The sequence below is a fragment of the Phlebotomus argentipes genome, unplaced genomic scaffold, assembly GCF_947086385.1.
Source record: "Phlebotomus argentipes unplaced genomic scaffold, Phlebotomus argentipes genome assembly contig_2, whole genome shotgun sequence".
NCBI classification, from domain to species: Eukaryota; Metazoa; Arthropoda; class Insecta; order Diptera; family Psychodidae; genus Phlebotomus; species Phlebotomus argentipes.
Window position 1 is genome coordinate 6,329,435 of NW_026776162.1, and position 16,451 is coordinate 6,345,885.

The 16,451-nt window shown below is 38.6% G+C and overlaps 1 protein-coding gene across 1 annotated transcript in view; it reads left to right on the top strand.

The window, feature by feature from the left end:
- The first annotated feature begins 5,428 nt into the window (after window positions 1–5,428).
- The window catches only part of LOC132264584 (nephrin), a 166,036-nt gene continuing 155,013 nt past the window's right edge, over window positions 5,429–16,451 (top strand). Inside the window, exon 1 of the mRNA XM_059764832.1 lies at window positions 5,429–5,702. Coding sequence (XP_059620815.1) covers window positions 5,594–5,702 — 109 coding nt within the window. The 5' untranslated portion in view covers window positions 5,429–5,593. The remainder of the gene's footprint in view (window positions 5,703–16,451) is intronic.

Consider the following 16,451-nt stretch of genomic DNA (forward strand, 5'->3'; position numbering starts at 1 on the left):
AAATTCGCCCTCTGTATTCAGTGAATTGCAGAAAAGGGGTTGATTTCGTGTGTGCAAAGTGCAAATGGGTTGAATAGAGGTTCATAAATATTTCACAGACGAGCGAAAGGTGGTAAGCAATCGATTTGATTGCTCAGGGGAATTATTGAAGAATCCCAACCCATATTGTTTAGAAAGGGGTTGATTTGTGTGCCACGTGAGCTTCGCTTTCTATATGTGAAAAATGATCTCCTCGTTAGACTTCCTCTGCAACATCATCAATTCCTCATGCATGGCGAGAGTGATTCTCTCCTTTGGCATCAAAGTGTGTTGGGATGAAATGCAGGAACTAATTCTCATTTCAATGGACGCATAATGGGAAATAATAGTGTGTGTGTGTGTCTTCAATTCATCCCTAATCTTGGGGTGTGATGCTGCCGATGGAGGATGTGAATTGGTGTTGATATAGATCTGTCTAGTGTTCCTCTCAGTCCAAATGTTATGCCACTCAGATGCTGCTGCACAATTCCATTCAGATCTTATTATTACTGCCACGTATGCAGATGATGAGAAGATCCCGAGCGGCTCGGATGCAAATAAATAATCCAAGGCACAGTGCATTGGACACAATGCTAACACACATTCCGGAGTGTATTTAAACAGTCGCCAAAAGTCCGAGGAAATGGGCAGAAAATTCATTCATTTTCCACTTTTGCTAATGGATTCATTTCGTCTCTGAGAGTTTGTGTACTTCTTGGTGATTTCCGCCCAATACAGCGCCACCCACCGCCCATTTCCACACAGCCTTGACGAAGAGACACAATATTTTAATCTGATAAGTTGTGTATCTCTGGCGAAATTCAACAAACTCAAATTGAATATTCCTCTCTCTCTCTCTCACCGCTTCTGTTTGTACATCTTAATTTTCCTTCCGTTGGGAAGTCCCGAGTGCCGGGGTGTTTTCACCCCCCCACCCCCTGATTTACATACACCCTGTAAATCTACATTTCATCACTCAACGGATCTCTGTCCTCTCACCGTATCGACCACGCTCGTCACTAGTTTAGGTAAGAATATCATTAGAGGGAAGTTTGTGTCTTCTTATCCACCGGAAAAGAGCTCTCGAATTCATGAGTGTAATTGTACATATATAGAATGCATTCCACCCCTATTGTAGCCCCAGGTTGAATAATTTATATTCCTTCTCTTTATATGGTTTAACCAAAAAGCTCTGCTGTACTGGCGAACTTTTGCGGAATACAATTGAAAAACTTTAACAATTGGCAAGTTTTTCAAGAACTTCTCTAATCCTCGAAGCGCTGTCCATTGAAATTGAGTAGTCCAAGTGAGGATTTTAGGAATTCCTCATGCTCTCCATCGTGGCTCACTTGCAACATTGCAGGTGAAAACTTTATTTCTCAAACATACCCACAATATTGACTTGCACACTGAAAATACTTCGGGAAACTCCCAAGTTTCAAGACAATCTCTCAGTGATCTCCAAATAGATTCCTAGACAGGGAAGAATATCGATTGAGGCAGGAGGAATAAATTTTAATCACAGCTCAGGATGACATAGGTTGACGCCTGTAACAGGATTAATCAATTGAAGTGTATTGAAAATGCTGAAAGCGATATATTGGGAAAATGAGGTCAAAAATTAATTGCAATTGAAAATCTGTACTGAGAACGAATCTGTGCTATTTTTTTTAATCCCTTTCATGGAGGGAATGTTAATATGTAGTGCTTGATTTTCCCATTAATGACTATGGAAATGGAATAATCAAGGGGGAGATAATAGTCTTCTAAACGTATTTGAAGGCATTTTTGCAATGTAATCCAGGTTTTTCCATCTCAAGAAGTTTAAGCTCTTCAAATGCTTAGATTTTGGATTATAAAAATTGATTCTAATGTTCCTTGATTCGTTTAAAACAAATTTGTGTCTTGATTTTTTTAGTTTTTTGTTCGGAAAATGCTCTAAAAAAATTCTGAAAAATTGTGAGGTTATGAATCCGGCTCTAAAAATCCTTTTTACACCAGAAAATTAGTGAATTTGGCAAATAACACAACGTTTCTACAAGAAAATGACGTTAAATTTGCCACTTTTAAGCAAAAACCGCGGAAAAAACCAGGAAAAGAAAACAATTGTCTAGACTAAAATGACATTTTTGAGGTTATGATTGACTTTTAAGCTTTTTTACATAAATTTTCATAATTTTGAGGATTCTTTAATCACCAAAATCTGTCTTAAATCAATCACATAGCTTAGAAAAAGCAATATAATTGATTTTTCTAGACAGAATTATTTAGAAAATGCCTCAATATGTTGAGATAGAAGCCTTCTGTGAAGTTGTACACCACTTCGGAACATAATATCTGCCCCTTGGGAGTAATAAAAAATTTCAATTCAATACCTATTCATCATTTTCCAATTATCAGTCAATTTGCTTGCTTAACGAGAAATGCAAAACGATTTTGTTATGGGCAAATTGAGTGTTTCAGTGTTTAAATGACATTTTTACACATTTACTATGTACAATTGGTGTACAGTTTTTAGCACACAGAGAAGGAATAATAATTGTTTGATTGGAAAGGAACAAATTTCCTCTATCTTCCCGACTCAATTCGGGATCTTTTTCCCAAAAACGGTGATCAATTTTCTCACACTATCCATTTACATTTGGGAGGGGGGAAAACATGAGTTGAATTTGCAGGAAAAAAAGTAAATAAATTCCTCCCTGGGCTGCGGCAAACAATGGCGAGGGGGTTTGTAGTGAATTTTTGCTTGTCTCACTTTCTTCATGTCCCTTTCATGTTGAGGAGACGTGAAAAGTTTTGCCAAACACAATGATATGGGACACACAACTCCATCCGCCACCCATTGTCGTCCACCTTCTTCTTCACCCCCGCCTGGAAAAGTCCATATATAGTGTGCGGAGACCCACATTTTCTTCCTCATGTTATGCAAAACTTTCTTCCAGAAACTCTTGCGAAAATTTTCTATGCGTCTATGTGTGGTTTTCCACTGCGAAGACCGTCAGTTTTTGGGGGGGGAAAAGCGGTGGGGAGGAGGAATCGGAGGGTGAAAAGGTCACATCACCGTACAATCACATTTGATGGGTGAGGGTTTGGGAAGTTGAGGGTTGAAGCACACACATAAGTTTGTATAACCCAAATACACGCACGAAAACTTTATTATTTTAGCTATTATCACATTATATTCGTACAGTGTTGAGTTTGGACGCAGAAAAGGGTGTCATTAGAAACCCTCCATGCCGCCACACCACAGCCAGCCAGCCCCAAATTCCCCCGGAAGAGCCACCCCCCCACCGAAAGGGTGGCGGCGTGCTGGAAAGCAAACTCGCTGGGAAGTTTTGTATTGACACAGGAAAAATGAGTTTCAATGCAAAGGTCAATATTTAATCGAAATTCAAGCCCGCAGTCTGTCAATTTTCAACCCCCATTTTTAATACATCTCATATTTGCACACGACAATACACTGCGACACAATATTTATATATACACATATTTTTACGCGACACCCACTCAATATTTCGAGGCTAATTGAAGAGCGCGAGCGCCATGAAAATAATTGTCGAGCAGAAAATATAGTAAATAGTGGGAAAAAAAATCTCGCCTGGATGAATTAAAATTGACTGTATATATGAAGGGATATTTTTGCATTGTTTGAAATGAGAAAAAGGGTTTTTGTGGAAACAATCAAATAAACCCTTCAATGGGCGTATTTGAAAGCTTTTTCTCGTTGTATTTAAAAATATCTGTATCGAATAAATTGCTCTAAATTGATTTTTTTTAAATCTAATTTGCAATTTTATTCCAATAAAAATTGCATTTGAGAGCCAATAAATGTTTCATAGTTGTTTTGAAAAGCCCTTAAAAGCTTTCGATTTGACACAAACATGAATCGTGAATTTGTGTAGTAAATTTACTAGGAAACACTTTTCTGCCATTTTTTTTTGTAAAAATTCATGTAAAAATAGCCAATGAGTCGAGATATTGGCCTGTTTGGCGGGTGCGCGTAGCATAAAAAAGCGAAACTTGTTGAGGGAAAACCCTGTTTTACAGACAAATGGAGAAGAAATATCGTTTTGGCATATATGGGGGAAATATAGCCCCAGAAGTGCTCTACACATAGGAAAAATAATCGGGTATAAAATTCTTTTCGTTTCGGAGATATTTAGTAAAATGTGTGTCAAAAAATTGATGAATTTACCAAATTGCGCTCAAAGGATCGTTTCTGACCAACAAGGAGGGAACTAAAATTCCTGTAATGTATTACAAAGTAGTAGATAGTTTCAAAAGCTACCATTTGAGCCTAATTTGAGGAAAATCCGTGGAAAATTGGGCGAGATATGTGCGGCAAAGGAATCTGAAAAACCACATTTCAAAAGTGTGATTTTAGTTCGCTAGTGTTTATACTTCAAAAGGAACCCCGCTGAATGTGCACTAATGGGAGAGCTTTAGCCAGTGAAATCCACTGGAAAAGTCCCCTGTAACCATTATCACTATAACACACAGGTCTTTTCCGTGGAACACCATCGGGACATCTAATGATGATCATTATGCGACGCCCGTGTTTGCGCGAAAAGGCTGCAAGTGCATGAAAAAGAGTGTTGCATTCGCGAACAAACATATCAAATAATTCCACAATCGATAATATATAAACATCAGTATGAATTACAAGTTCGGCGCCGTGACTGAGTAAAATATCACACTGCGTTTGGGGAGAAAAAAATCAAACGCGTGACATAATATGAGTATCGCTTGGGGTGTGCATCTCGCCAATTGAGAATCGCGGATTGTATTTGCGAAATAATTCCGATGGAAGAGTTGCACCCCGAATGAAATAAAATACTGGTGCTGAGGCAGAGGGAAAAAAAAGGGCACTGAAGGGGTGGCGCGACACCTCACGAGCTTCGGCCGGCCGAAAAAGCGCCCATTGCGCGCGAGGACATTGAGGAAAAACTGTGGCGCGGGCTTTGGACTATTGTGTGCGGAAATGGGCATGATAAAAAGCAGTGTAAATATTCGATGAAATGGCTGATGTGATTGTGACAAACAGAAATTTTGGCGTGCAAAAAACACCGTGGGTTTATTCGCAACCATTAAGCGATGTGGCGTTGGTGATGGTGTAAAAACGGCGCCATTGTCGGGAGAATAGCGCAAGAAGAAGAGCCCCCAAGTTGTCACGGGAATATTGTGTTTCTTGCTCACTTGGCAAAATCACGGGAATTTTTTTTTCCACCCCATCCGTGGTTGGCTTTTCGGGTGGGGAAAAGAGTGTCGCAGAGAGCTTCTGAGTTATCTGTGACGACAAACTCTAATTTTGTGGAACAAGAAAGAGTGAGCACGAGAGGGAAAAACCGCAGGAAAATACCCATTCGCCACCCTCCGCAGCTTTGTGACATAAAGAACCGTAGCATCAGAATCCGATTGTGGAGAAATTTCCGGGACAAAGTGAGTGATTAGTGCGAAAACTTGGGAAAACACACACACACACTTTGACCAAATGTGTGCTGAAGAAGTGATCCTCATCGGAGGACTGTTCAGAAATAATAGTCATTAAAATAATGCCAAGTGCTTCAGCATCGTGATGAGAAGTATCGAAAGGATGGGGACATCGGTGTGGATGTGCTTGCTTTTGATTTTCCACCTGCGACGATCTGTTGCTGCACACGGATACGGCGAAGGATATCGACCAGGTGAGCGCCTTTTCCCACCCCCCTGAAGTTCACCCTCGCTCGAGCAATCCACCTGCAATTGGATTAACTCGGCAGCAGTAAATAATCACGGCACGACGGTGTAAAAACCGACTACAGTCAATTTTTGATTAAATACACCCTCAAACCATCGCCGCATTCCAATTAGATGATCTTTCTGTGTGCATCCATCTGTCTTTTTTTCCACCCCCAACATTTCCTGCACCTGTAATCCCGTACGATTTAATTCAATCAAGCAATATTGACGTGAAATCTAGGTGTTATTTTCCTGTTTTTCAATACAACCTCAAATTATCAACGGCACACAATTCACCTGTGATTCACTTTAGTGCGTTCGCTGACGCAGAATTCAATTTTCAAATGAATCTTGGGAGATTGTGTGACCAAGAAAAGTGTTCAATTTACCATGCATGAATAGAGAAATGATATGAAAAACGTTCCAATTTCATATATTACATATTGAATGACAGTCACGAAATTGTAGACACATTTAATTGATCATTACTATTTCACAGGAAAGCTTTCCTACCATTTTTGTGGTAATATGTGGACAAAATATTTTTTTATGTATCTTTTTTGTAGGTTAATGAGCCAGGCTATTAAAGTTAGAAACTATTTTCAACAATAATGGCAAATTTTTCAAATTTGGAACGATTCTCAGTCACACAAGAAATGTAAAAAATGTGTTATATTAGTTTAACACACAACTTTGCTATTTGCTTAAAATGGTGATTCTGTGCTATTCTGAGTCAAGATGTGTTAAACCATATTGTATCGCCTGAATGTGTAATTTTAACACAACTTCAGATCTGAATCTGCAAATATCTTGGAAAAATGCATCAATCTGCAATTGTGGCTCTAATTTTCAAGCATGAAAATGAATTATGTATTCAGTAAATGCTTTTTATCACGGATTTACTAGTTATGAACTTTAATATTAAAAATTTTGGCAAATTTCTCCATTTTTCCAATTTTTTCTTTACAATATCAATCTAATTTCCTATCATATATTGTAAAATACATATTTACAGTATTAAAGAGAATATTTTCCATGTTTTTATGGCAATTGTCCACTATATCGTTAAGGAAAGTCAAAGGAAACTTTATATGTGCCTTCCTTAAGAGCTCCATATGGGAAAAATTACAATTAATTGTTCTCAGTGTTGAAACTCAACTGGCAAAATCCATTTGCGGAAGGCACGGAGTAATTTTTCATGCGATTCTGCGTGAATTGCAAAGCCCGTGTTAATTCATTTGCAAGCAATTTATTTAGCTATCATATCTCCATTTGCCGCCGCAGATGGGATTTCCCAGTAGCTTCCTAATCACACAGTTGGTCTATCTTGTCACGGTTTGTCTGTTTAGTGCAAACAAGCTGTGCCATTGCGTCCATCGGACTCCTCTGGCCGCAAATTGGACTGTGCACAGACATTATCCTGGCCGCCTTTGTGCGACGGAATATGTGGCGAGACGTAGTGGGACTCCTCAATTGACAAATCAAAAAGCGTTGGGGGGTGGAATGGGACGGAGGGGTGACAGGTTCCAATCCACTAAATGTCCGTGCAACACTCCATGTTAATAACGTGACACACAGAAGAGAGTCTTCCGAACTTCATTCAATATTACAAATTCCCATAAATGGGCTGGAACGGCTGCCAGAACACACGCCCGGGGACAATTTCTCTGTTAATAAAACATGATATATTGGGGAGCATTTATTGGGGAGAAATTGGTTGCTTTCAACATCAAGAATATGCCAACATTAATTGTGTTATGAAAGCCCGGCAGAGCTGAACTGCGGATTTTGTCTCAAGGATATGCGCTCTGAGTGATTTACAAATTCCTAGGAATGACGCTATCAGGCATCTCTTGTGTATTATTTTAACATTACATCGACGATGGCCTCATTCAATATTAATAGGGTGAAATGATTGGTTTTGGGCAAATCACCATGGTGTGCTTCGAGCTTTTTCAAGGACTCATTTCCCCTCCCCAGCGCCAGAGAAGGAGGATGAGAGGAGGAAGTCTTCCTCCGGAGAACATCTTCACTTTCTCTCATTACAATGCCGTGTTTGTACATAGTTTGCAGCGCCTCAAGATGCAGAGGCATTGAAATTCTGTGCCCCTTTAAGAGCTCAAGGATAATACTGCCTTCGAGGCTTGCAACTTAAAAGCACAATTTATAATTCACATCGTGTATCCGGGCGGAGAATCTTTGAATATATTTATGAGCTAGTTTATAGGGAAGACGACCGCCTCGTCCAATCCCCACTTTATGTTGCATTTTGCACACTTGTCGCCCATCACGATATTTCATATGCAGCCAAAAGTAATAAATGGAAATAACTCATGGCCATGAATTTCAATATTGGACCAATCCACGTGCTCGTGGTGTGAACATGTGTAATTCTCCGTGGGAAATGGCGCTCGTAAGTGCATTAAAACAGTCAATGAATGGCATTTAATAGTGATGCCCAGGGTCTAAGTCCCTTTACTGCCCCAAACAGAGTATGAGCTCGTGCTTATGTGGGTGCTCAGTCTCTCATAAAAAATGAAGAGCGAATTTATTACTCACTTCTGCACGCGTCCTATTCAAGACCATCGCGCCACGCAAGCCAGATCTGCAGGCTAGCTTTGCATGCAATGGAATCAGCGTGAAGAACTCACTGCGGAGCTAAGAAGGAAGCTTCTAGCCGGTTTTTGAGGAATCTTAGAGGTGTCTTGATCATGAATATTAAGATTACTTTGTTCCTGGCCAGGAGAACAAGTCATTTGAGTATGAAAATGAAGATTTTAGGATCAATCAAGCCTTTAGGAAATTTAATCGGATCTTCTACATGCCTTTAAACTGCTGCCCTCTAGCGGAAATATGCGGAGAAAATAATCTAAATTGAATAATGACTTCGTTGCAACTTTACAGTCATAACATTTGAAATAAGCTGTTAAAAATATGAATTCATAAAAAGGTGTTGCAAGATTACGATTCATATTATTTACTAATGCGGGGAATTTATTAAAGAAGAGTCAGAAAATTCACGTGAAAACCAAGGAAATAGACAATAATGATGTTTTTATGTGAATAAACACATATTTATTGGATTTTTGTGGTCATTTGTACACATTTCAATGCACCAGATTGAGGTTATGTGTTTCCGAACATCCTTCGACCCTTTCTAAGGAAACTGATTGGTTTCCTAACTCATATTGAAATACATAAAAGCTATGTTTTTATCCAGGAACGGTCAAAGATGAAGATGTCTTATAACTGAGAATAATCCCCACTGCATCTTGCAACTTGTCTCGTTATATAAGATATGAAAACGTTAAGTTGCAATGACCCAAATATTATAATTTTGATCAAATATTCACGAAAAATTCACACAATAACCTTTTATTAAAGGTTTGCTGTTAATGCTTTGAAATTGTGAATGATTTTCCCCTTGTGCGAAGTTTATTTACATGGTTTGCAAGGGAGCGTGTGTGAATGTTAACTATAAACTTAATAATCATAAAGTAATTTAAGTGAATTTTGAAATAATTTCACACAAATTTCAACAATGACAGAGTTCATTCGAGTAGAAAGTGTGTGGATTTTCCCTGGAGTCTAATATTCTTCTCCATATACAATATCTGTACATCTTCTGGGGCAATTTCTTAATAGATCCACACACTATGTGTACGTCTGTAGCTTTGCCACTTTTCCCAGTAAATAATACATTAAATCTATGGTGAGTGGTTTTGCAAAGTGGCGAATGCCTGGCAATGTTTGGGGGATGAAGAGAGAGAGAGAGGGTGGAAAGAAGGCGGAGTGATTCCACCATCAATATGCAATTTGTTTACTGGCATTGTGAGACCTCTTCTATTTGGATAGTGTCTTGTGTACTTTCGTGCAAATTCCACGGATTCCACACGCGATTGCTTCAAGGGACAATCATCTCACGTTCCTTCGCCCCAACATCGCGCACTAGACAGGTCATATAGTGGAGTCGAAGTGAACTCCCCACTGACATACATGACTTTCCCTTCCCGCCATGTCATAAAAGTCATAAAAATATATTTCGCCCGCCTCGCCAGAGAGTGTATATATCTATCGGGAAAATGTAAGGCAGGAGGAATGTGGCTGGGCCAGAGAGAGAGTGAGTGACACTGTTTCAGACGTGCTCATATCTCGCCGCCCATTTAAAAGCTTGCAGCATGCCACATAAAACAAAATAATGTAGAGGAAAAGCCACCCGCTCTCCACCCCACATATATACATTACACACACACCACAGCAGAGCGCGCCAAAGCGCCATGAAAAAGTTGAAGGAAATTGTAACTTTAGTCATCCCGTGGCATATCAAATTCTAGCCCATTCTTCTCCATCTCTAAGCATTCTGAGGGGGGGGATGCCGAGGGGGGCGGCATTTCACATTCTACCCTTATAGCACACTATACAGTTGGGTGTTTAGATTGAATCAAGAATTTAAGCCCGGAGGACACAAAATATGTCGCATAACCTTAAATCGTAGACGCTCCATTAAATTGTTTCAATGATTCGTATTTATAGAAATAAAAATGCACAGACGACTCAAATACACACCAAATTGGCCTCAAGAGAGTTCCCCAAGAGACGGCACAATATATATAAATATATCTATTATGCTTATGTAATAAAATTCACGCAATAGACACACAGAGTGATTCTCAGAAAATGTCGCGTTCATAAAGTATAAAAATCATGTGAATTATTGCCCAATTTTCCGAATCACCGTCTCACAAAAGCACACCACCCGAGTCAGGGTGAAAATTCCCCAACATGTTGAGCTGTTTTCACTAAAGTTTAATCAATATCTGGGAGGGAAATTTAATACATTTGCAGATACATATCAAGAGTTAATTCTGTACTAAAGATTCCTGATAAATCCATGCGTGCTGTTCACTTATCAACATTAAGTGGCTGGATACTTTATGCCAATCCTGAGGCTTTCATGCCAACAAAAACGGGGGCTGATGTGGAAATGTGAACAAATATAGTCTTTGCATTTCAATGGGGCATTATAAATATTTATAGAGGCAGCAACATTTTAATCTACGCATGTATTTAAGTGACATTAATTGAAACGCAGTCGCGCATGGAAAATGTCTCCTTTAAGCCCACCCAGCTTATGCTGGATTTTCTCGCAATTACAGTCTTGCATTTTTCCAATTTATCGATATTTTGTTAAATGGGAGGAAAAGTTGGGCTTCAAGTTAATCCTACATACTTAAAATATTGCCTTTCAACCATCAGGATACACAATTTAGGGTGTAATTAGATAATTAAGCAAGGCTTTATTGGTGTAAATTTCTGCATTTTTAACACTAAAACACTCTTATCGATTTTTCAAGTGTTTTTTCCGAGTGTGTGGAACTTTAAAAGGCGAAGTTATATAACACTAAACTTATCTAAACTGCTTCAAAGCTATCTATTCACTTTATCGGTCTCAACTTGAGAAATCTAGCCCATACTTTTGCACCTCTTTTCACTGGCGAAAGGAGAGCCAAGGCGCAGATATCACGGCCAGAAGTGGAAAAACTATTTTTATTGCTTTTCTAGGTTATGTGATTAATTTAAGACAGATTCTGTTGTTTAAATAACCCTCAAAATCACTAAATTTGTGCTTTATCTGGGAATATTTCTCTTTTCTTGGCTGATTTCAGTATTTGTGTTCAAAAAATCTTAAAATTGATTAAATTTGAGCAGTAAAAACGGGTTAAAAGTCAGTCATAACCTCAAAAATAATCTTTCAGTCTAGAAAATCGTCTCTTTGCTGAGTTTTTTCCGCGGTTTGAGCATTAAACCGCCACAATTCAGCCTCATTATCCAGTAGAAACATTTAAATATTTGCTATATTTACTAATTTCCAGGTTTAAAGGATCAAAATGAGTCCAAGAAGCGTTTTAGGCAAGATTCATAACCTCACAATTTGGTCAGAAGCCAAAATCGAGCCAAAAACGAGCCAAAAACGAGTCAAAAAGCGCTTTTAAAGGCGTTCAGAAGAGTCTAAAGTGGTGTACAGATTGAAGGTGTGCTGTTGGCATCTTGGGGAGAGCCAAACCCGTGTGCGATGCTTCAGGAGCTTCAGGGGTGGAAGCGAGGGGATGTGCTGGCTCCCAAAGTCCCCGACTTGCAGATAGGGAGCGGCGTGAGGGTGGCTCAGTAATCGTGGCTGGTAATTTTCAAAGATCAAACCCTTTAGTGAATATGTGGGACCGTCAGCAAGTTTTAATTGTATACAAAATTGCTAATGGTTGGCGCCATCCAAATATTATTCAAAGGCAAAAGGGTTTCAGATGACGTGGTAAGATGGTGAGGTATTAGAGTGCTCGATACGTCAACCCCATTTCATATTGTGACGACCGTCGTTATGTACACTATGTGCCGGGAGAGTGGAGGATTTGTGGAGTGCTCGAGAGAGGAATGTCCATTTAAAGTTAAATACCATATGTTCATGCCGACGAATATGCGTGTGAATGTGTGCTGAATGTTTTCATAGTGAGCCCAGAGAGTCACAGTTGGGTCGATAATGAAATTACTATACAGCGTTTAGGGACATGTGAGCCGAACACTATGCAAATGCCTCTCCTTTTCCTCACCCCTTGAATGATCTTGAAGAAAACTTTCGCCACACACACACACAAACTCTGCGCTCAACTTTCCATCAATTGGCCCGGGATTGATTACGAGATTGCTTCTCAACTCCTTCAAGACACTGGGGCGATAATCGGCGCTGGGAATCTCGGAATGCAGCGTCATATTGCATCTGCACCAGCATATGACTTGGGAAATCTCCACTTGAATTATGTTCTCACGTCTTATGGTGGAAAATCCCTCTGGAAAGGCAGTAGATTATTCTCTATGAATATTACTGTCACGAAATTTTGCTGAATTGGTCAAAATCATACCACGTGTTTCCACTTCAAGGATAACTCTGTCCTTCCTTTCAAGGCTGAGACACAGAGAGAAATAATGCTGTGTCAATTTTTTATAATTTTTCCCATCCAAATTTTGTAGTTTTTCTCAATGACGTCTTTCTCTCAGTGCCATCGAGATGGAAAATGGGAAATTTAGAGACAGAGAGAGAGAGGGAGAGAGAGTCCTTAACTGTAGATGTATCCCTGATACCCCATATATGAGATGAGATTATGATGGGTTCAAGGAAACTAACACGGTTTCTCAGTCAGTTTGAGATGGTTAATTAAATCCTCGGCTCTCGTAGATGCTTAAGAAGTTTTGGACGGGATTTTATTTCCCTAATCTTTTCTTTCGCCTTAATCCCAACTGGGTTGAATGTGTGTTTATGAGAGTCTCTACTGTGAAAATGCTGTTATCGCCTATCCAACATGGGAGAAGAGATGAGAAGACTTCATCTAGAATATTATTAACTTTACCACCGGAGTAAAGTGGCAATCTGTACGTGCTGCTCATCTGAATGATGAGTCGCTCTCTCTCTTTGGATTCCACGGCACTTGTGTATATTTATCTGCTTATACGCCATGGTGTTTCGCCATAGATGGATATGGTGATATCACAGGGCGCACTTTGTAGCCCCAACCGTGGCTCTCTCACCCTCCGCGCCACACTAAAGCTTTCACGCCACCGAATATGCTCGTATATTGTCGGATGGATATGAACCCGGCGGTACATGGAGTAACTACGAATTGCGTGTATGACGAGGTAGCATATGCGAGGGAGCCTTCAGCCGAATACACATATGCTGATAAAATCGAATAATTACACATTAGGGAATAGGCATACGTTCTCTACTATTTCAATTAGTACATCCAATTAATTGAAATTACAGAAATTCTATTGATTATCCCCCACACACACACGCCGGCGTAGCCCCCAGAAGACCATCCCTTACACACACAATCCATCCCCCAAATCCAGCTCCACTGTCGCCATGCGCTAATAAATATTGAAGCCCTGAATTACGACCTCGACGCGCAAGATGAAAAGCCAAGCGATGCTCAATAATTGTGCGATATTTGTACAAAAGAAATCCTATATATTACCCATCATACCCATCCATTTACTTAAGTAAAACAGCCCAAAATTCCCAAGGGGCAGATATTATTGGCCGAAGAGGTGTACAGCTTGAAAGGAAGTGGCAAAATATATTATAGAATATTTGCACTGAAAAAGCTTCAATTTCAACCAAATTGAAGTATTTTTCTAATTATTTTTGCCTTAAAATCAATTTTATCGCTTTTTTGAGGTTATGTTATTGATTTCAAACAGATTTAAATATCAAATTTTTCTGTTTCTTGGCATATTTGAGCATTTTTGTGCGAAAAAATCTTCATATTGATTGAGAAAAAGCCTAAAAGTCAAACATAACCTCAAAAATATAACTTAAATGCAGAAAAATGTCTCTTTGCCTTGGTTATTTTCGCGGTTTTTCCTTTAAATGAATATTTGCACAGCAAAAGCTTCCGTTTAAACAAATTGAAGCATTTTTTTTAAATAATTTTGCTTGGAAAATTCAATTTGATCGTTTTGTTTTTAGGTTATGTGATAAAATAACCCTCAAAATCATCTAATTGGTGTTTAAACTAAGAATTGTTCTCTTTTCTTGGCAAAATTAAGCATTTGTGTTCGAAAAAACTTAAGATTAGATAGAAAACAGCCTAAAAGTCAACCATAACCTCAAAAATGTCTCAGAGAATTCTCTTTGTTAAGTTATTTTTGGAATTTGTGCTCTAAAGTGGCAAATTTAACTTCATTATTAAGTGGAAACATTGTAATATTCGCCATTTTTGGTCATTTCCAGGCTTAAAGCATATTATTAGGCAAAATTCATAACTTCATAATTTATTCAGAATTTTTTCAAGCTTTTTCTGAAGATTAAATTTGAAAATGAAGACATAAATTGTTCATGAACAAATTCTGGGACGTTAAAATTATTTTTTACGCATTTTTAATGGCGCTAAGAAGTGTTGAAGATTCTGCAGAGGAATTGCGGAAGTGTTTGGAAGTGTTGTACACTGTTTAGCCGTATTATCTCCTCCTTGGTGAAGCCACCCCCGGCGGGCGGACGGGGAAAAAAGGCCAGACACGCGGGAGGTGGAAAAAGGTCATGAGAGAGAAACAAATTTCAATAAATTGTGGAAAATGGGACATTTGCTCCGGCACATTTTCGTCCTCGGCGACACCAAGAGGGCCCCGTGTGACCTTCCTCGGAGAGGGGCGGGGGATGAAAGGGGATGGCGGTGTGTCCAGGGCGCACATACGGATAATTTCCGTTTTGAAAACCAAATGGCTCCCCTAAATATTTCTATAACTGTCCAACCATTCCACCCTGGCCTCTCGTTATTATACACACAAGCAACTACAACCCCATTTGTATTTCGGAGCACACAAGGGTGTCCATTGGATCTCGGCATTCTGCCCCTCTTCGCACACATGCCCGCACATGTATGAGCAAAACTAAACATATTGGAGAATATGCGAAACGATTTGTCTCAATTTGTTATCTCCGCACTGGATGTTTTGGCGTGATTATAGTGAAAGTTATGGCGATATCTGGCTGAAAAAGGGGTGGAATTACCGACTTGACTACCATCAACGCACATTCTCTCGCCTTAAATGCTCCGATAAATTGGAATAATAGTTTAATTCCACATATATTCGTCCTCCTATTCTCACCCAACCACACTATCTTCTCGATAATTATTTCTACACTTTGCCAACTCCACATCTTCATCCGAAGCCATTTTCGCCGCCGCTTTTCCCAGCATTTGTCACTGCAAAACACACTACGCAATATTTCACCACTTTCTTCTGCACTTGCCGCGGCTTTCACTAACTGAGCCTCTTTGTCCAGTCGACAAACAAAAGCTTTGAAATTATATTTTACAGAGCAATTTAGAAAAGATGCTTCAATTATGGAAATAATAGAAAAATCACAAACAAAGAGAATAATAGAAAAATTAGAAAAAAATTCGGAAATATTAATTAAAACTTACACAAATCATTAAAAACCACAGAAAAACCATTTACTAAAAGAATTCAAAAAATACAAGTGATCTTTTTCTGCAGATTTTGATGGTAATTTTTATTTAATTCCACCTAAAAATCTAATTCTTTTAATATATTTACTGATGAAATAATTGTTCTGCTGAATTTTCCAAATAAATTTCAGATGAAACTCTAATTTTTCACTATTAAAAAATGTGCATCAATTAGGGAAATGATAGAAAAACCACCAACAAAACTTTGAAAAAGATTTCCAAATTTATTGAAAAAATAAACAACTTAGAATGTAAAATATGGACCAAAAAAATTCGGAAACATAATTAAAAACTTGCAAAAACCACAGGAAACTCAAAATATTACCAAAAGAATAAAAAAAAAGAAAAAGGGATAAAAGATTTAAAAAAAATTATTAAATTCATTTAAACTAATTAAACAGAAATTCATAAAATACAAATTATTTTTCTCCGCAGCTTTTGTTGTCAATTTTCATTTAATCCCACTTCAAAAAATGTAATTTTTCTAATATATTTACTGCTTAAACTGTAATTATTCCCCGAATTACTACCCTAAAAATCCACTCTTCAACTCAACTATCTTGTTTACATTCAAATGGTGTAATTTAAACTTTACAAAATCCTCTTTTTGCCTCATATAGCTTTATAATTAAAACTCAACATTCACAATTAAATTTGAAGCAGCGCCAAAGCCAGTAATGATGGAAGGGCGGT